At 43.2% G+C, this 21309-nt stretch overlaps 1 protein-coding gene across 9 annotated transcripts in view; it reads right to left on the reverse strand.

The window, feature by feature from the left end:
- Positions 1–2110: 2110 nt before the first annotated feature.
- MSANTD2 (Myb/SANT DNA binding domain containing 2) overlaps positions 2111–21309 on the reverse strand; it is a 34014-nt gene continuing 14815 nt past the window's right edge. For 2 of the 9 annotated variants that reach the window (XM_079762468.1, XM_079762467.1), the window contains one exon: positions 8968–12789. Coding sequence is in view for 8 of the 9 variants with exons in the window: in XM_079762467.1 (XP_079618593.1) it covers positions 12733–12789 (57 nt within the window). In the remaining variant the exon portion in view is untranslated. Of the gene's footprint in view, positions 3322–7045; positions 7107–8854; positions 21302–21309 lie in introns of those variants that run through there. The other 7 variants (XM_079762464.1, XM_079762466.1, XM_079762461.1 and 4 more) reach the window with 7 other exon arrangements.

A 21309-nucleotide genomic window follows, 5' to 3' on the forward strand; every position in this document is an offset into this window, starting at 1 on the left:
GTTTTTAGCAGCACACATGTCATTTTCTGACACCTGGGTGCCCCCTTTTCTAGAATGTTCTGGCCAACGAGACTGGATATTCAGTATCAACAAGCTACTTTCTTTCCAGGTCTCCATTTCTCGATGCTCGGCTTTGTCCTCTTGCCACCATCCCTCACCCATCCCAAGCCCAATGGTGGAATCATGGGCTGGACCAGTCTTGCCATCTTCCCCTCGCTGCTCACAGCGGTCTGGCAGTGCCACTCTCTGTAAGGTGAGGTAGATCTGAACCATCTCAAGCAAGGCTCACAAAATGCTCCGCTGGAGCTAAGTACTTAACAGCGATGGAAAGTGAAGCATAACTAGTTTTGGGGTGGATCAGTGGCAAAGTTTTAGGGATGTAGTGCTGGTAATAATGCTTTCCCCCTGCAGCTCTTAGCACTGAATACTGTAGGGTTATTGCCACAAGATGGTCCATGGAGCTTCATTCTGGCCAATTTCATTTAACTGCCCCTCCCCCGCCCCCGGTGCTCCCTGGCGGCCTCGGCCCCCTCAAGGAAGGACTATAGGACTGTAGGACTACAACAAGCCCACCGCGAGTTTAACACGCTTGGACTACAATTTCAAGTTGCAGAGAAGAGAAAACGCATGAGAATTTCCCAAGGCCTGTCCCTGCAGACTGTGCCCAGGGAAAGGGGGTGCTACACTCAAACAGCCCATAATATTTATACTCTCTCTGAACTAGCACCTGTTTTTAGCAGCTCACATCAGAAAACAGCCGATTCCACAAACCTAGACCCAAATGACATTGATTATAAGCTCTCTAGCCACTAGAAAAATAAGTGCCAACCAACCAAGAGATATCAGAATGAGAAAATCACTGGTGTGGGAAATAATATTTATCAATATGTAATTTTATCTTCAATTGTATAGAAAAACAGGGAGAATTATAGCTCTTACCTGGATTTGCAGCCCACTTAGAGCAGAGCACCCGAGAGCTGTTAGGGAATCATTACAGATAGCCAATCTAACAAGTCCCCACCGTGACACCAAAGTGACCTCTGACTACCCTACCAGTAAGCTGGCTCTTCGTCACGAGTCCTGACCTCTAAGTGGAGTGCTATTTGACCCACAGAAATCTCGGAAAGATCAAAATGTGCTAGTCATCTTTCTAATGGACCGATACCTCCCAATTTCCTACCCTACAGATCACTTAAAAACTTTTTTGGACCTTTCTGTAGGCTCTTCTCTCTCTCTCTCTCTCTCTTTTTTAAAGTATTTTTTATTGATTTCAGAGACAGGAAGGGAGAGGGAGATATAGAAACATCAATGATGAGAATCATTGATGGGCTGCCTCCTGCACGCCCCCTATTGGGGATTTAGCCTGCAACCCAGGCGTGTGCCCTGATCGGGAATTGAACCGTGACCTCCAGGTTCATGGGCTGAAGCTCAACCACTGAGCCACGCCAGCTGGGCTCTTCTTTCTTTTTTTTAATAGGCAATATGATGACGCCAATCCTCCACTTTACTCCTTGGGAGAGCTGCCGCTGGTTACTGCGTAGAAAGATGAGGAATGAAAGTCTCTTATACTTTAATGTACTCAGGGTCAGAAGGAATACTGTAGTCATTTAAAAAAAAAGAAATACAAAATGCAATGTCCAATGACCTTGGGTACACGCTGACAAGAAATAATGACATTGGGGTGCAGAGAGTGCAAGAAAGTGAAGATCTGCTGTTTGCTCGGTTCATTCTCAGCAGGAAGTCAGAGCACAGCGTGGCCACACTCTGCTACAGAAAGCTCAACTACTACGCCAAGAGGCCAGGAATTACTTTAATTTTTTTTTTTTAAAAAAAAGTTTAAACGGCAACACAACCGTCAAGTTGGTACATCACAGAAACAAAGGTCTTTGCAGGCAACACTGATTGGGAATAGCAAAACACTTGGCTGGTGAAAAAATGAAACTCTAAATTATATACAATAGTAGCTAAAGGTGATATTGAAAAAACAGTCTTATTGACTGTGACTCGAGATTTAACTTGCCATTATCTATTGCTTATTTATTCAGGGTTGTAAATAATACTTATATAGAGACATAGAGATGTGTAAAAATGAAACATTGTGGAAAAAATACAAATTTTCAATTTTATATGAAACTCAAAGTATAAGTTTTGTCCAATATGGAATGTACCTATGTTTGTTTATATTAGGGCTCTAATACCCATTTAAAAATGTTTTGTTTTTAAAAAACAGTCGACCCACCATGCAAGTTCGCTGTAAATCTCATTTGCTCAAAGTGAGCATTTTTAGGTGAGGTCTGTGTTGTTTGCTCAGAGTCTAGTGTGATCCTTTAAGGGTTATACTGGCCCAGTGGTGGAAAGAGTTTCCATGGAGAGTCTGATGGCAGCATCTGGATGAGGGACAGTCTGGGTCAGGTCGCGGGGAGTGAGAAGAGGGAGGTAAGAGCCCAAATCCTTATGAAGGATGACATTCAGTTGTTAAATTTTAAGCGGTACCCGATGGCTTTTTCCAGGCACTCGACTAAAGAGCCAGCGGAAAGGAAATCCCTCTCTACTTCCACAAACTTGATGTAGATGGATCTGGGGGAGACTCCGGGATCCACAATGCAGTTCTGAGACAAAAACCCATTAATACCAACCCAGTCCTTGCTGAAGGTTTTGGTATTGGCTTGGAAGTGTAAAAACAAGCACTGCTGCAGAGTCCTGACCTCAGCGATCCCGAGGTAGCAATAGGTGATCCGGGTGGGTTCTGTTTCTACCTGCAATGAGGCTGGTGCGGAAAGGGCTTCCAGGTCAACCCTGCCCTCCTTTCCTGGGTCCAGGGAACTCTGCTCCATGTGGGGGGAGGAGGGCCTCTTCAGACATTCTTCGTAGCCGATGGCATACAGGCCTGGGCTCTTGGGAATGCCTCCTGGCAATAAATACTGAACGACGTTGCCACCAGTTGGTTTGGAGTGGGCAATGGGGATCCAGTCAATTTCCATGTGCAGCTCCAGGCACCGGGCCTCACTAATGGTGATCTCCAGGAATTTGTAGTAAACGTTCTTCCAGTTCATTTTCTGCACACGGGTCATAATGATCCGCCCCTCGGGCTTCTCGGAGTTGAAGTACTCCCGGAGTCGTTTGCCAAGGGGCACCTGGGAGCTGATCTCAGCATAATGGTAGCGGATATCCTCTTTCCAACGGGTGTTATAACCGATCCCGAAGATGGCCAGTTTATTAGAAAGATGAAGCCTTGAAAAGTCCGTCCAGCTCTGAAACAGTTCCCATTTCAACTGCACTGATTCCAAAATCTGGACGATATTCTGCATGATGTCTCTCTTCCTAGAAAGAGAAATAAAAATCAAATTCCTCAAGGGTCTAGATGAGCACTGTCCAGCAGCACTTCCTGCAATGATGGAAATAGTCCCTATCTGTGCTGTCCACTATGCTAGCATCAGCACTCAGAATGTGGCCAGTGTGAGCGAGGTACTTTTCATTATAATTTGAAATTATGGCTCAATAAACACATGTGATTAGTAGCTTCCACATGGGTCAGGGCAGGTTGAGATAACCATAGAATAAAATCTGAGAACACTCTCCCCTAGGAAGTTTCTAGGAATGAATGATAAGCTGCCTTCCATTACTTAGATAGGCTGGCTGTATTAACCTTAGCAACCATTGATATGTAAGACCCTAGGACTTCAGAACCCAAGGATCATGAATTATTTTAAGTGGCTATTATAATGCGCATGATGGCCTTCAGACCTAACCAAGAGCAAGTGAAGAAAGCTGTCTTCAGAAAGGTATCCACCTTGAGAACATTATGCTAAGTGAAGTAAGTCAGTCAGAAAAAGCTAAGAACCGTTTGATTTCACTCATATGTGGGATATAAGACTGAAACTCATGAACACAAACAGCCGTGTGTTGGTTGCCAGAGGGAAGAGGGTGGGAGTCCTAATATAAAGTGAGAGGAGAAGATTTGGCTTTGCATGGTGGGCACACGGTGCAATATACAGATTTTGTAACATAGAAACCCACACCTGAAACCTATATGCTCATGTTGAACAGTGTCATCCCAATAAGTCAACCAAAGAGAAAGGTATACAGTATCATTTAAAATAATGAACATCTTAATTTCAAAGTTGGAAATTCTGAAAGTGCAATAATTTTGGCCGATACATGCTTGCAAAAAGAAAATGACATTTTCTTCTATTTGTAGAAGAAATTCATTACCTCTTCCAAACTGAAAAGAACTGTTAGTTCAACACAGATTTAAGATCTGAGAATTCAGATGTAGAAGGTCCATATTAGGCTTAGCTTTTAAGAGATAAAAATTTAAGATAATGAGCCCTGGTTGGGTGGCTCAGTTGGTTGTAGTGTCGTCCTGTACACCAAAAGGTGATGGGTTCAATTCACAGTTAGGGCACATACCTACGTTTAGAGTTCGATTCCCAGTTGGGGCATGTACGGGAAGCAACCGATTGATGTCTCTCTCTCTTTTCTCTCTCTCTCTCTCTCTCTCTCTCTCTCTCTCTCTCTCTCTCTCTCTCTCTCTCTCTCTTCCTCCTTCTTTAAAATCAATAAAAGAACATGTCCTTGAGTGAGGATTCAAAAAAATTCAAGATAATGAACTGAGACTGTTCTAGAAAATATTTTATAAAGGGAAAAAACATAAAGAAATTTTGATTTGGATAATTAACAGAGTTATGACAGCAAAGGCAGGGAATTCTTTCTGCATATGCTGCTGAACTCATATAACTGTAACTGATATCCCATGATTCATATATATGTGGGGATATGCAATTACAAGTTTGCTTCTCAGGTATGGCAAATCTTTGATACTGGAAGATTGAAGTTTGTTAAATATTAACTTAGCAACCAACGATTACCCTCTACAACAATGATAGACTTAAGCTACAAAAATACTCAACCAACCACTCATGTACCATCAAATTTGTGCAAGAAAGAGGGTGTACGTGCCAGTTTATTAGCTTCTTGAGAGGAGACAGACCCTGGGAACTTCTGTTAAATTCTCAAATCTTCCAGGGGAAAAGCTTTAGCTAACACTGCGGGATCTCCCATGCAGTCATTCTCAGTCTGACCTCTCGCTCTCCTTGACTTTCTCTGCGAGATGACAAAGATGTGACATATTTTGCTGTCAGCTGCTTCCTGAGGCCAAACACTGCCCCGGATTTTCCTCCGCCCTCCAGGGTGCCCTGAGAGCTTCTCAGCATCAGAGTGGCCATCGAGATGAAATCACTGTGTTCCTGGGAACTTGTCCCTCTTCTCCGAGGACACAAAGGCACTTGGCCACTTTTCCAATATTTATAATGTGCTACTTGGGAGGTTAAGATATAGGACCATGTTTCTCCATGGGTCAATGCTTTAAAAAAACACCCCCCCCCCAAAAAAAAAACTTACTTCAGAGACACCATCCTTCTTTGTCCTCTTTTGAAATATTCTTTAAAATATATCTTTACTGATTTCAGAAAGGAAGGGAGAGGAAGAGAGAGACAGAAACATCAATGATCAGAGAGAATCAATGATTGGCTGCCTTCTGCACACCCCACATTGGGGATCAAGCCCACAACCCATGCCCTGCCCAGGAATAGAACCATGACCTTCTGGTTCATGGGTTGATACTCAACCACTGAGCCACACCGGCTGGGCCTCTTTGGAAATATTTTACTGATCTCAAGAAGGACTAGGCTAAGGAGTTGGGATGGAAGGCAAAGATTTTGTCTGCTCGCTGATGTATCCCAATGCCTGACCTACAGAAGGTTCTTGATACATATGTTGAACAAATGAGCAGAATAGGTGACTCTTCCTCATGGATGAAGGATGGTATTTTACTACAGGTTATGTCAGCTCTTCAGGCTGATGCCACCTGCAACACACAGGGAAAGAAATCCAACACCCAAACGAATGAACGATTTTACTCGGCACTATCACAGGCCTAAGTCCTCAGCAGGGAATAGCGCTGAGGAAACTTGCACTGGAACGTAAACTGCCTGTTGGGAACCTCTCAAAGCCCTCAGCCCGTGAGGAGGAGCCTGGAGAAGAGGCAGCACAGGCTAATGTTTCTGCAGAGCCTGCTCAGTTTCTTGCCCTGCTGATCAGCCTGCAGCTCCCTGGGCTAAAGACTCAGACCCGCTCTTCGGAGCTATGGGGCACAATGAGAACGAGACCCAGTTGTTGAGACGGTCCTTGAGAACTGTCACATTTCCTGATTTTTAAACCTCAATCATAGGAAAAGTTCGGATGGTTTCGGGTTGGTGACCCCAATACTGTGAAGTTAAGTTCACCCCCAGTTACACCAACCTTCCTCTGCAGGTCCGAGTGGTTAAAGGGAGAGATGGGACATCGTAGTGAAAGACACGATGGCCTCTTTGGAGAATAGGGCTCTGAAGGTCTGGACTGGTAGCCTCATTTTGTAAAATACTCATCCAAGTTACCCTTCCTTTGGGGTATTTTGATGTCATAATTTTATTTTATTTTAAATATATTTTTATTGATTTCAGAGAGAGAGGGAGAGATAGAAACGTCAATGATGAGAGAGAATCATTGATGAACTGCCTCCTGCTCGCCCCCTACTGGGGATCGAGTCTGCAACCTGGGCACGTGCCCTGCCTAGGAATCGAGCTGTGACCTCCTGGTTCATAGGTCGACATTCAACCACTGCGCCATGCCAGCCGGGCAAGAGCGTGCTTTTTGGTTCCCAAAATGTAACCTAAGAAATTTACGTGTCCTCTAGCCCTCCTATCATTTTGCCTAACATCAGGTAAACTCGGGGTCCTGCGACTCATCTTTCCATCTTAGTAAAACATCCAGGTGTCCAGATCCACACACAGGCAAACACCACAAACAGGCTTCTTTTCATGTAACGTATTTATTTCTTCCTGTTGTATGTAAAACTCCCACCATTTTAGATTAACCACTGGAGAGCTTAAGCTAAGGGAGTGAGGAAGAATGACTAGACGTGCTTCCTCAGGGAGATGGCGGAGGGGGAACCTTCCCATCAAACCGAGATGAACACACTTTGTAGAGAAGGAAAGCGTCTACTTACTGGGCTTCTTCAGAAGACTCTTGTTTTATTTTTAATGTTCTCTTTGTGACAGGTATTTCATCTGAAAGGCAAAGTTTTCAAAACAAGTTATATTCTCCTAAGCGGTGGCATACATTTATGTAGATAAGTAGCTATATGTTTACTGTTCATCCACACATCCCAATTCGAGGACTTGATTCTAATCTCAAACGGCTGCCCAATGCCAGATTTATAAATATAACTCTTTTATAATGAGATGCATACATTTATATGCAAGATCAGAAACCAGCTCTACAAGTATAAAATTCTTCAAGGTCACCCGCAGATTTCTAGCTGGGAGCTTAAAGCTTAATTTCTCCGCAAACATGATTTTTAAAGGAACAAGAATGAAAATAATTCTGCGAGATTTAGATTTTCTATGTAGGTTTTACAGAGGAATTATTTCCCCAATATCAGGATCCACATATTCCGCATGTTATTTTTTTTCCTAAAGATTTGGGTGACTTAAATCTCTCTGGCAAAACCAGAGTTATGGGATGTCAAAGTAATTCAGACCTCATTACTGTTTTGAAGTGAAGAGATAGTAATCGCTTAGCATCTGCCCTGTTTATTCTTCCAATCTTTCTATTTAAGGAATAACTGATTGATTTTTAGAGAGAGAGGAAGGAAGAGGGAGAAAGAGAGAAACATTGATATGAGAGCACATCAATGGGCTGCCTCCTGCACACCCGCCACCAGGGATCGAGGCCATACTGGGCATGTGCCCTGACTGGCAATCCAACCAGTAACCTCGTGGTGCATGGGATGACGCTCAACCGATCCACACAGGCCAGGGCTTATTCTTCCAATCTTAAAGTCTCTCTCTTAAATTGTGTTAATCCTACAGTTATAAGCCTCTTTCTTGTCTCCCTCTCACTTCCAATATTTGAGATTAAACAAACAAACAAACAAAACAGCATTCATATAATTCAAAGTAGCATTTAATACTGTTTCTTTTGAATTAGCAGCAGGAATGATGATCGAGTAATGCTAATTATCTTGAGCTGGAGAAGTACACCGATAGTGCCAATCCTACTATACTCTCTCACTGGGGAGTAACAGCATTTACTTGTGAGTACTCATCACACAACTCGCTATTAAGCTATAATGGTTGCAGCAGAAATGTGATTAGGGACTTCCACATCACGAAAATCAAAACTGGAGCATTTACTACAAAAAGCAACTTACATATACCCTCTTAATTAGGCCACACAAGCTCAGCTTTGATGGCCAGGAGTTTCATTTCCATTCTGAACGTTAAGACTGTGGTAAATCATTTCAGCTGTTGTTGGAATCCTTTGTGAAATTTGAAGGAATATGACTTTATCAAGCTCAAATATGAGCCCTTTTTGAGATAAACCGAGGCTTCCCTTCATATTTTGTTCAGACCGAAGTCTGGGAGGGGACCATTTCCAAATCACAAACAGAAAAGGGAAAAAGGTAGTTCCTCTATAGCAGCCGAGCCAAGAGCCAGTACCCGTGGCAGGCACCGCAGAACGAAGAGGCGCAGGATATTCCAAACGGCATAGGATTCTGTCACCCAGCTTCCTGGGCAGCTCAGAATGAGGAATTCTTCTGTGGATTTAGGATGTTTGCTGGTACCCAAATCACCAACACCAAGCACTTGCTGGCAGTTTAAGGCTAAATCAAGGCCGCCCAAAGTGCCCCAGATAAACGGGCTTCATGCCTCGTGCTGCCAGTAGGGACAGTACCAGTCCCGGTGCACATATAAAGGTATATATACCCACACACACAGACACAGACGAGTAGCAGATACGTCGGCTTTCTTACCCAATTCCTGATCTGTTGGGTAGCCATGGAGATCCTGACTGTGGTTTCCCCAGTCCTCCTGTGAATACTCCTCCATAGTGCTGCCATCTGACTCCAGCTCCTGGTACAAGCCACTACTGTTAATAAGTACAGGCTGGCAGGGCTGAGCATCCCATCCTCCCTGACCAAACACCTGTTCCAACTGTTCAAATGTGTAACTGCTCTTTCTTTTCCCAACACCATGTTCTTTCACCCGACTGTAACACCTGCGAAGGGTCTAAGACACAAAGTCTTTTGTTATTCCTTTAAAGCTGTCCTTCCTCTTCCAGGCACGGACCACAGATATTAATTACTATTAGACAGACACAGACAGACAAACAGAGACACATTGTTACAGGAATGCTAGATTTCAAATTCATTATTATATTAGAAAAAAAAATACTAATTTAGCATTTACTCAAACATGTTATCATTCAAACAATTACTTTGCAATTAATTATCCATTAAACAAAAATCATTACAACATTATTGCATGTACCCCATACACATATTTTTATACCCCCTCCCCCACTTAAAAAGAATAAGAAAAAAAAAAAAAAAAGAAAACAAGAAATACCAGCCAGCCAATAGGATGCACACCTGCCACAGAAGAGATAGAGCTGCTTTGGGGCCAGAATTGGGAAAAAGTGAGGGAGGGAGGACAGAAAGGAGAGTTCCCTGAAGCAAAGAATATTACCTTCCTTACTCTTAAGAAGGAATACAGGGTACAAACAATCCCCTAAATGAATCGACTAGGGAGCCATATTACTCAGATAGTCCATATTCCTCACTAACTCTGTCTTTGGGGAAGTTGCTAAAATTTGAGAGAGGTCAAATCAATAATGCTACCGATTCCCAGTCTCAAACATCCACTATCAAGAAACAATATACCTACATCTAAAAATCAGCCAATAAGACTAGTCTATTCCATCAACTCAAACTGCCAGCCAAACAAACCAACAAATGAAGCCGCTAATTTCCTTTTTTGGGGGAAAGTGAGGGAGAGGGGTGTTATTTCATTTATCTTTCTGCCTTTTAACGCACAGCATATAAATACCATTCTGCAAGTCCACATGTAAAACCTGGATGACTTTATTATCTTACACAACCCTTCCATTTTCTTCAGGGTCTTCTAAGGCATAGTTCATATTATTAGCTCAGTTTCCTTGGTTGAACAATATTGCAAAAGCTAAATCAAAGACTTGGTCCCAGCTTCCAAATTTGGTTTAGTTGTTCTCAGTCTCTATCCCACCTCTGCCTCCAGGTTCCTTCTACTGGACTGGGTTTCACTCTGGGAGTTTCCTTGAGACAAGACCCTTTTCCTCTGGTGGCTCCCAAATACTTTCTAACACGCCTGCGCAAAAGCAGTTCACCTCAGACTTCCGTACGTGCACTTGCCAGACCATAAATGTCTCCTAAATGTGAGGCGACGTCCCATAAGCCAACACATCACCTGTTCTCACCAAACTAAAACAACTCAGAAACCTTGACAGAACCTCCATGAAAGTTCAGTGTCTCTAAATCGCAGCTGACAAACCACAAGACACTCCGTAAGATACTTGGCAGATCTCCTCTTGATGCCAGAAACCCAGGTGGGCAGGAGGAACAATAAGAGCATGACACTTAGGACGATATTCCTCAGACACAGACAGAGTGGTGGTCAGCATCACCCTGTCCCCAAACCAGCCAGCCTGCCCCCTGCACGAGCACCTTCCTCCCTCTTCCTCTCTCGAGATCGCTTCTGGTGCCTCCACTGATGCCTCACAGGACGGAGCTTTCTCTTCATAAGGGATGGTCACACAAGAAGGCAGCTCAAACGCTCTAAGAGCACAAGCGAGCTGGGGGAGTGTCACGGGGGAAGGAGACAGATGCCTCCCAGAGCTCCGTGGACTCTCTGCTCTCCCCCGTGCTCTCTGCCCTCCTGGCAGACACTGGAACTGGAATTGCAAACATCTCCTGCCAATTTATTTTTATCTCGCAATGTCTAGTTGCTGCCTCCAAGAACACCCCAACCACGCTTTTGGACTCCTCAAGGACCGTACATGGAGAGTCCCGGCCGGGTCCCTCTCACCCTCCAGGGCCATAAATGGACGTGGGAGCCGCGCCACCACCGCCTGGCGGCCTGAGAAAAGCGCCCGGCACGAGAAAGGGGCCAGCTGGCTGTCACTGAGGGCGAGTTCCGAAGCCGGGAAACACAACTGATGCTCCTTTGAAGAAAGGAGCACGCTTATCGGGCTGTGACCTGGGCATAAACAAAGCCACCGATTGCCGACCCTCTAGTGAAAAACCACAGGGAAGATTCACTTTCTTTGAAACCTCCAAAGTGAGCTTACATTCACTATGTGACGGTGAATAAGAAAACCAGCCATATCTAATGGTCTTAGATGGGGAAGCTCAGTCAGATGATGCATTGTACTTGTGAAATACACTTTAATAGTTAATATGCTGGTATGTAAAACGACTGGTAGGGTCTGAAGGAAAAATGCTTGGTGATCCTCAATCGTTATGATAAAATTTGATGTACTGAAATGTTAAAAAGATTTCCAAATTGATTTTAACTCTCAAACCATAAATACATATGAGGTATCTTCTAGGTTCAGCAAAGATGACAGATCTAAGGAGAAGCTGTTGAAATAGGGCATAGAAAAAAAAAGTAAGAGCTCAAACTTCAGCTTGATGGCTACTGTAAGAAACCAGAGGGATTTAGAAATGAGTCAAAAGGGACACATGGAGGTGTCCTCACCAATCCTTATCTCCCATAAATCAGACAGGTTACACCTTCCACACTCTCAACCGTTAACCAAAGCATGCACTTAAACCACTGTGTCTGGAGTCCCACACAGACCAGCTGAAACACCAGCTCTAAGTCTAAAGTGAAGACAGTGCTCCAGAATCTAGAAAAAACAGTCTCGCCTCCCATTTCTGACAGCTGCACCAGACACAGCGAGGACCTCGCCTTAGCTTTTCCTGGAGAGCCAGTTCCTGTTTCCTGCTCAGAACAATCCATCGCCTTGCTTCCCTTCCTTCTTCCTTTACCTCACTCCTCTGAGAAATTTATAGTGATTTAAGTTCTATTTTTTTTAAAGCTCTAGCATTAAAAAACACACAACAACACGAATATCTTGGGGGGGGGGAGGGAAGAATTTGCTTAAAATTATGAAAGACCATTCTATTCACAATTAAGAAGAACGCTTTCCTTGTTGTTAGAAATTTCCATGGTAAACAAGCCTCCGGGCCCCTCCCTGGGGAAGAGCTGTGAGATACGGGGCATCTTGAATGAGGCCACAGGGAGGGAGGTCAGGAGGAGTTAAGGAAACCTGAACGGAGGCCCGAGAGTGTAGGTAACAACTTGAGTCGGTGGTGGTCAAACCAGAGGACTTCCCAGGTATTTGATCGCGAAGCAATGCCAGGCGAATGCTCACTAAGTCCCCCGTGCCAACTGTACAATGACCACAGGAGGAAGAGGACCAGAGGAAAGACTTGGAAGGTGTCCCATTACCAAAGCAGGGAGACAAATAAGAAGGCTGACAACCGACAATTTATAGACAGAGGGAAAGCTTTGCCCAAGTTTAAGATTAGACGGAAAAGAAACGAGAGAATAAAGATGACATTCATTGTGGATGAATGTAAGGGGGGTCTACGGGGGTGGGGGGAGGGCAGGTAAACGAAGGCAGGGGTTTGAGATGGGTGGGGTTGGGGGGTTTAACGCAGCAATGCAGAGAGAGACCCAGGGTTACAGTACACGGAACATTCAATACAGCGCACAATGCAGCTATCTTGCCAAAGTAAGTAAATCCAGTATTGGGTTGTATAAGCAGAGGAATCACATGTAAGCTATGAAGGTGGCTCTTCCTCTCTATTCAGCACCGGTGAGGCCACAGCTGGAGCACAGCATTCAGTTCTGGGCATCGAACCAGCTACAAGAGAGGGAAATTGTAGAGTTCAGAAAAGGGCAAATAATATAACGAAAGGCTTGGAAAATAAGATCGCTCAGTAGGGCCAGTGGTTTCATCAAAGCCCTTTCTGCCATCACAGAAGCTACTTTGGGGATACAGATAATGTTTCTTTTGCCTCGGGGTCCTCCAATTCCTCCTTTGACTGCCAGGAAGTGGGAAGAATTGAATTCTTCCGTGGTACGGCAAGGTGGGAAGCAAGCTAAGCCAATCGTAGGGGCATATGCCAACTAATGATGCTACTGGCTCCATCGTTTTCTCAAAATGTACCCCATTTCATTCCATCATAAAGTAAGCACCATGACAAAACCACTGTTCTAACAGAACTGACTGCGGGGGGACGGCATACAACAGGGAGGGGGAGCAATGGGCACAATAGCCGTATACACGTATTGTGTAGTCTGAGATGTCAGATGAAAACTCAAGTCCAACCGTGGGAGGACAGCTTGGTTGTAACAGCAGGAAACAATGTTATAAGAAAAAACAAGCAGTGAAACAGATTTCCAAATTAGCTGCCAAACTGGCCATTCCAGAAGTGGGTTACATAGTTTACCTTAACTGTCTGCCAACTAACTATGACACATTGGAGGTCCTTTTAACCCAACAGATTAAGTAAAGAATACACTTACTGTATGTGCAAACAAAGTCTTAAAAATCATATATTATATCCCACCGGAAATGGGGGAAATTACTGGGAGCAAGTCTCCAGTGACTGATTATCAAAGTGTTGAGAACAATTCCTCTGCCTACGCAGATGTGTAATTTGGAGCAAAAAAGTCTCTGTGAAACAGATCTATCTTCTTCCTTTAAACTTAATTACCATTTTATTGTAACTAGTTACTCTTAGTTAATTGAGGCAAAAAAACAACAGCACCGAGTTCATTCAAAATCTTTAAGGCTCAACATTTATTTAATTAGTTTTATTTTCTGACTGTGAGTACAAAGGTAGGAAAGGAAAAAAACCTGCAAGTAAAGAAACATTTCTGTGCACAGTAAGAGGGATATTAAGAATATAGTATGAATTTCTGTATCTATCTATCTATCGAGACGTAACTAATGATTAGGGCATCATCTAAGGCCACACTCCATCCACCTGGGGCCAGCAGAACTTCTATTTTCTTAGGATTTCATACAGGAAAATCTGGCAAACGGACTTGCCACATCATCCAAATCCTTTAAAACCAACCAAACACCTCTTCCCCCCAAAAAAAGCACACCCACAAAAATACAGTTCTTGTTTCACACTCCCATAGTTCTTAGGGAAACATAGGACGTTTTGGCAAATGAAAGAACTATTCTTAAATTTTCCTTTTCCTTTTCCTCTCCAGAGCAGAGAGTCTTACTGTTTTGAGTCATAGATTTCCTCCCCAGAAAAAAATACATACAAGACAATTTCAAGGGGAACATGGACTCTGTGAAGAGCCCATACAAGAACCTCGTGTTAAAAAACTGCTTTGGCCCTGGCCGGCTTGGCTCAGTGGATAGAGCGTCGGCCTGCGGACTGAAGGGTCACGGGTTCGATTCCAGTCAAGGGCACATGCCTGGGTTGCAGGCTCGATCCCCAGTAGGGGGTGTGCAGGAGGCAGCCAGTCAATGATTCTCTCTCATCATTGATGTTTCTCTCTCTCTCTCCCATCCTCTCTGAAATCAATAAAAATATATTTTAAAAACAAAACAAAACAGCTCTGTATGTGATTGTTTCCTCCATAAAAGAATGTAACAGGAAGTAGCCAGAAATCCTAAGATAAGGTAGGTTTCATTCAAGTCTTACAGTTTACAAGAGATTCTAAGAATTGGGACATCCAGTTTAAGTACAATTTACCCACCTTACTCACTATTCTGCTCATTTAAATAAAGCACCATTAATATTTCCTTTAAGAGGTAAGTTATCCAAATTCTCCTGTTTCTTAAAAGAAGCATACAAGGTAATCAACTTACTCTTTAACAAAATATAGTACTTTTTCTATTTCCTGGGAAAGAAATCTTTTTCTGAAGTGGCAGTTAAGCAATACTAAATAACTCAGAGTTATGCTGGTTACCTGTTCCGACTGTATCACATCGTACTGGAGCATTCAGTATCTGATTAACATCAATATCGATGCTAGATAAATCTCCCAAGATAACAACTTAAAACGGACATTCACATATCTAGAAACAAGTACGGACATGAAATTAAGTCTTAGTAGTCACAACGGCCAAGCTTTAACATCTTCCCATTTTAACACTAAAGGGGTCTCAAAGAATTAGGCAACACCTACACTTATTCCACCCTTAACCCAATGGGATTATTCCATTGAAACTTCATATCATGGTCAGGAATGTCTTCTTAATTGTTAAGAAAAAATGGTCCTCAAATTTAGTCCTTAGCTCATTTGATTTTCCCGAGCATTTAATACTATTCATTCATTATCTGTGTTCCTATCCTTGCCAAATATCTCTTACAAAGCTTTCTATAATAGCCCGGCTGGCATGGCTCAGTGGTTGAGTGTTGACCTATGAACCAGGAGGTCACTGTTTGATTCCCGGTCAGGGCACATGCCTGAGTTGTGGGCTCGATCCCCAGTGGGGGGCATGCAGGAGGCAGCCGATCAATGATTCTCTCTCATCACTAATGTTTCTATCAGTCTCTCCCTCTCCTTCCTCTCTAAAATCAATAAAAATATATTTTAAAAAAATCTTTCTATAATATACTGATTGACCAGGGGTTGTTGGAGCTGCCTAAGGCTCTAATGACAAACCAGTTTCCAACTTCCAAAATATATGGAAGTTCTAAAATGGAAAAAACCTTAGAGATCACCTAGTCCAATGAGGATCCAAGGCCCCAAGACCTTCAAATAAGTATTCCTTCAAAAGAGACCTGGCATATAAAAACTACCAGGTGCTGCCTGACCGGCGTGGCTCAGTGGTTGAGCGTCAATCTATGAACCAGGAGGTCACAATTCGGTTCCTGGTCAGGGCACATACTGGGGTTGCGGGCTCAATCCCCAGTGGGGGGCATGCAGGAGGTAGCTCATCAATGATTCTCTCTCATCTCTGATGTTTCCATCTCTCTATCCCTCTCCCTTCCTCTCTGAAATCAATTAAAAAATATATCCTATATAATAAAGAGCTAATTTGCAAATGGTCATCACGCCCTCACGCCATCAAGCCGTGATGCCCTCACACATCACAATCCATTACCAGGAAGCTGCGTGCGCAGCAAGCGCACACGGGTGGGTGGGGCTGCATGTGTGGTGAGCCGCGCGTGGGTGGGCGGGGACTTGATGCTGCACGTGTGGCATGGAGGCGGGACCTGCAGTTCCGGCCTACCTCTTCGGGGCAATCCATCGAGGAGCTCCGGATGGGTGGGTGGGGCCTACCTCTTTGGGGTGATCGATCGAGGGGCTCCCACACTGTGAGAGGGCACAGGCCAGGCTGGGAGACCGCCCACCCCCAAGTGCACAAATTTCGTGCACCAGGCCTCTAGTATATATATAAATTACCAAGTGCCACCCACAAAATGTTGATGTTTCCTCTGGATTGTGAGCTCCATGAGGAAGAAATTATGTCTGCCTGTTCAGTTTCTCTGAGCCCAGAATAGGACCTATCAGATAAGGACTGTTCAAGCCGAAACCGGTTTGGCTCAGTGGATAGAGCGTCAACCTGTGGAATCAAGGGTCCCAGGTTCGATTCCGGTCAAGGGCATGTACCTTGGTTGTGGGCACATGCCCAGTAGGGGGTGTGCAAGAGGCAGCTGATCGATGTTTCTCTCTCATCGATGTTTCTGACTCTCTATCCCTCTCTCTTCCTCTCTGTAAAAAATCAATAAAATATATTTTAAAAAAGATAAGGACTGTTCAATATATTTATTAAGTAAATGAATTACTGTAACTTTTTAAAAATATTTTTTATTGATTTCAGAGAGGAAGAGAGAGATAGAAACATCAATGATAAGAGAGAATCATTACTTAGCTGCCTCCTGCACACCCCCTATTGGGAATCGAGTCCACAACCCTGGCATGTGTCCCGACCAGAAATTGAACCGTGACCACCTGGTTCAACCACTGAGCTACACTGCTTGGGCTGAATTAAGGTAACTTTAAAGTAGTAAACCACTTAGCAAAACAGATCCTGGCCAGGTAGCTCAATTGGTTAGAGTGTCATCTGGATACACCAAAGCTCCAGGTTCGGTCTCTGGTCAGGGCACATATGAGAAGCAACCAATCAATGAATGCACAAATAAGTGGTCTCTCTCCGTCTCTCTCTCTCTCCCTTCACCTCCCCACCTCAAATACATTTTTAAAAAAGAAAGAAAACAGAGCCTAGCAGCCATTTCTATACAGGGCCTGAGGGAGAAGCCTGCGCTAAGCTGCCTGCATCCTTCACAGAAAGGCTTGCCTGCACTGTGTTCCTGCCATCTGAGCCAGCCTTTATGAAGGAGTCCTTGGAATCCTATTTCAACCAACAGGACTGAGACCAGCTCCACCTAATTAGAGATAAGCAGCTATATCCCCATCAGCTTCTTCGTAAATCAGAGGGGGCTCCATTCTGACCAATCAGGACAACGTCCTTTGGACCAATCAAACTGTGAGGATTTAAAGAGTCCTAATTTGCATGAGGACCGACCAATCAGGGACTTCTGTCTCTATAAGTCAGCTCACCTCTGGTTCTGGAAGTACACTTTCCCTTTCTACTTAAGACTGCCGTCCTTGGCTGAAACACCAAAGACCTCTCTGGAGCAGACTAGGCAGGCATACAGAGCAGACCAGCAAGGAGCAGAGCAGAGCTGTCTAGCTGGACAGGAGCCTTGCCTCAGGGCCTCCTAACAGCAGTACTAGTTTCACAGACATGCTGTGTCACAATTGAGCTGTTTGCACTAAATAAAGTTTCCTTCTTCACTGCATCCAAACTGGAATTCCTGTTGGTGTTGAACTGACGCCAATGACCTGACCTTTGATGACGCTAAAAATTACTATCTAGCCCAGCGGATGAGGGCTGACCTATGCACCAGGAGGCCACGGTTCGATTCCCAGAGAGGGCACATGCCCGGGTTGCGGGCTCGATCCCCAGTGTGGGGTGTGCAAGAGGCAGCAGAGCAATGATTCTCTCTCATCATTGATGTTTCTCTCTCCCTCTCCCTTCCTCTTTGAAATCAATCAAAAAATATATTAAAACAAAACAACAACAACAAAAAACCCCTACCATCTATAATGCAAAAATAACCTATAATACATATTTTTTCATTAGTAAATTTTAAAGTGTTGTTTGTGAAAAAAATCATCTTGACACGGATAAAATCATGTAAAAATTAAGGTTTCATAAAGATGGTTCCCTCCATTAAGATATCTAGGGAAAAGCATTAAGTCAAGATTCAGTCAATTGTGTGTTTTTTAAAAAAGGGCAAATATTGAATTACTTCAAAAAGTGTGGGTTTTTTTTTTGCATTTACACGATATAAACTACAGGTCATAAGTGTGTGAAAAGAACACATGTGACACATACCCTTCCTAGGAAAACCTGAAAATAAGCATGTTTTAAGTTTATACACTTATTCTTGGGCAACCTGAACTTATTTAGAAAGTTGTTAGAAATTCAAGTAATTATTATACATGGTTTTTTTAAAATCTTCACCCGAGAACATATTCATTGATGAGAGAGTGAGGGAGAGAGAGAGAGAGAGAGAGAGAGAGAGAGAGAGAGAGAGAGAGAGAGAGAGAGAGAATCATTGATGTGAGAAACATCCATCGGTTGCTCCTCTATTTGCTCCCGACCGGGAATCAAACCGGCTACCTCTAGGTGTATGGGATGATGCTCCAACTAGACCAGGTCCATCATACTTTTTATAGCTCATTTGGTAGCATTGTAATATTTTATTCTTATCTTTATGAGGATTGCTAAAAGCAATGGCCATATGAAAACAATGTCTGTACTTCTACAAAAATCAAACATTTTCCATATACAGCTCAATGTCCCATGTGATGAAAGTAAATCATTAATTACTATTTTTCTCAGTGCCTACTGTGTGCTGAGACTGGGGCTAAACAGTGTAAACTTATTATTCCCCATTTTTATAATAAAGCTAAAAGAGAGGGTCCCAGAAAACACTCTGAGGAGACTGTGTGCAGGAGGTTTACTTGTGAGACCCGGGAGCAGCGGCACTGGGCAGAGAAGCTGAAGTTGGAACAGAGGCTTTAGTTAATCCCAGAGTGAGGTACGGAACTTCGATGACCCTTCAGAGCTGAGCTGAACTGAGGCAGGGAGGCCGCGCCTTTGCATTTCAGCACTGACCAGTCAGTGGACTCCGGCTGCCCCAGGGCAGGGAGCCTAACCTTGGGGAAGACAGCTCCCTCGGGCAAAGAGAAATTCCCCGGAGGAATCCAACCAGAAGCCACCATCAATCAGCGCGCCAAGCAGCTGGGGGGACTGACTCATGTCTCATTCCTGGAGGAGGAATCTGGGCAGTGTTATCAGGTAAGTACTAGAGATATGTGATGCATCCTTATTTAACAGAAAAGAGAACTAAGAGGTAGCAACTTATTCAAGGTCACTACCAGAGTGTACTCAAACGTAAATTAACCTTTGGTTTCAAAACTGGAACCTGGTATGCTGCTCTTCAGCAGACATTGAAAAGTATACAAAGTCACTGTATTTACCTTTCTGCTGATAAGTTTATAGCTCATTTTAATATTTAGCTAAAGTAACCGTATTTACCCGGATTATTACTATACTCTGCACTGATTTCTTTTCTGATTCTTATTTAGCTTTCTTCACAGGCGTATCCTTTTTGTTGGTACCTTCATGTGATTTATTACAAAACAGTCCATCTCATCCCCATCACCTCTTGGGAAAAGGTGGACAATGGCAGGCATAAGGTAACGGGACGCTCCATGGCCACAACCTTACCTGCTTTTATTGTCAAAAGGTAATGCTACTTTGTAAACGTTTCTTTCTATAATTCAAGCTTATTTCCTTTCAGAGAAGTTGGTAGTCCAATAAATACCATCATTTTTATAGAGACTTGAATGAATGATTGAATGTCTTCTACAATAAAAGTTTTGTTTGTTTCGCCCTAGCCGGTTTGACTCAGTGACTACAGCGTCGGCCTGCGGACTGAAGAATTTGAGTCCGGGCAAGGGCATATGCCCAGGATGCGGGCTCATTCCCTGGTAGGGACCATGCAGGAGGCAGCGATCCATGATTCTCTCTCATCATTGATGTTTTTCTCTCTCTTTCCCTCTCCCTTCATCTCTGAAATAAATATATACTAGAGGCCCGATGCATAATATTCGTGCAAGAGTAGGCCTTCCTTCCCCTGGCTGCTGGCACCGGCTTCCCTCTGGCACCCGGGACCCAGGCTTCCTTCGAAGCCCTGGCTTCGATTGGAAGGTTGTCTGGAAGGACGTCCAGTCTAATTAGCATATTACCCTTTTATTATTATAAATAGATATAAAGTTTTGTTTTAAATCCTTGCAAGGGACTTCCATATCAAGGTTTCTCACTGTATTTATTAATTTAGTTTCTATTTAAAAAAATTGTTTTTGGTTTTGTTTTCTTATCTCATTGTATTTGTTATTTTAGGACACTATGAACTATCTACAATAATTTATTTATTAACATCGATCAGCTGACTCCCACACAAACCCCAACCTGGGCACACGCTCTGACCAGGAACTGACCCGGCGACCTTTCGGTGCACAGGATGACACTCAACTGAGCCACACTGGCCAGGGCTGCCAGAATTTTTTAAATTTGTGTTTTCATTTCTATGATACAAAACATGTATGAACATAATATCCATCTGGGTGTTGCTATGTGATTTTGGTGTTGCCTTTATGACCGTTTACGCTCTCAGACTATTGCCAAAATATCACTTCAATTGTCAAAATTTAATAAAGCTGTGCTGATGATAAGGGAGCAATATGTATAACCAAATAGTTAAGAGAATGGAGTCAGACTGCTTAGTTTAGCTTCCCTATCTACTAGCTTTGTGACATTGGACAAATTAATCGCTCTGGTGCCTCAACTTCCCCTCCTGTAAAGTGAGGCTAATAACAGTACCTCATTCATAGACTTGTATTAAATGAAAAATGTAACCAATGCATTTAAAACAGTGTCTGCCCAATAGCTCACACTCCGTAAATATTAGCCATTATTATTATTACAAAAATGACTGTCACACAATATGGAGACCAAGGTGCCTTATGAATAAAGGTTAGTTCAAGTAGAGAAAAATGAGCAGCAAAGTTTTATCATAAAGCTAATGGTAGGGATAACAAACTCAAAGGACCTAACTGCAGCACTCAGTATCGAAACCTGGTTTGGAAAAGTAAACAGGTTTCAGCGAGCCCATGTCCTCCAACATTAAAGGAATACTAGCTTGATTTTATTTGTATTTTATTCATATTTAAAGTATTTTATAAAGTTGTTTTTGTTTGATAGCATGTGAGAGCTACACATAGATTTAGGTTTGTTACAGAGTAAGTAACATTGTTATATACATGTTTT

This window comes from Cnephaeus nilssonii (genome assembly GCF_951640355.1).
Source record: "Cnephaeus nilssonii genome assembly, chromosome: 22".
Taxonomy (NCBI): Eukaryota; Metazoa; Chordata; class Mammalia; order Chiroptera; family Vespertilionidae; genus Cnephaeus; species Cnephaeus nilssonii.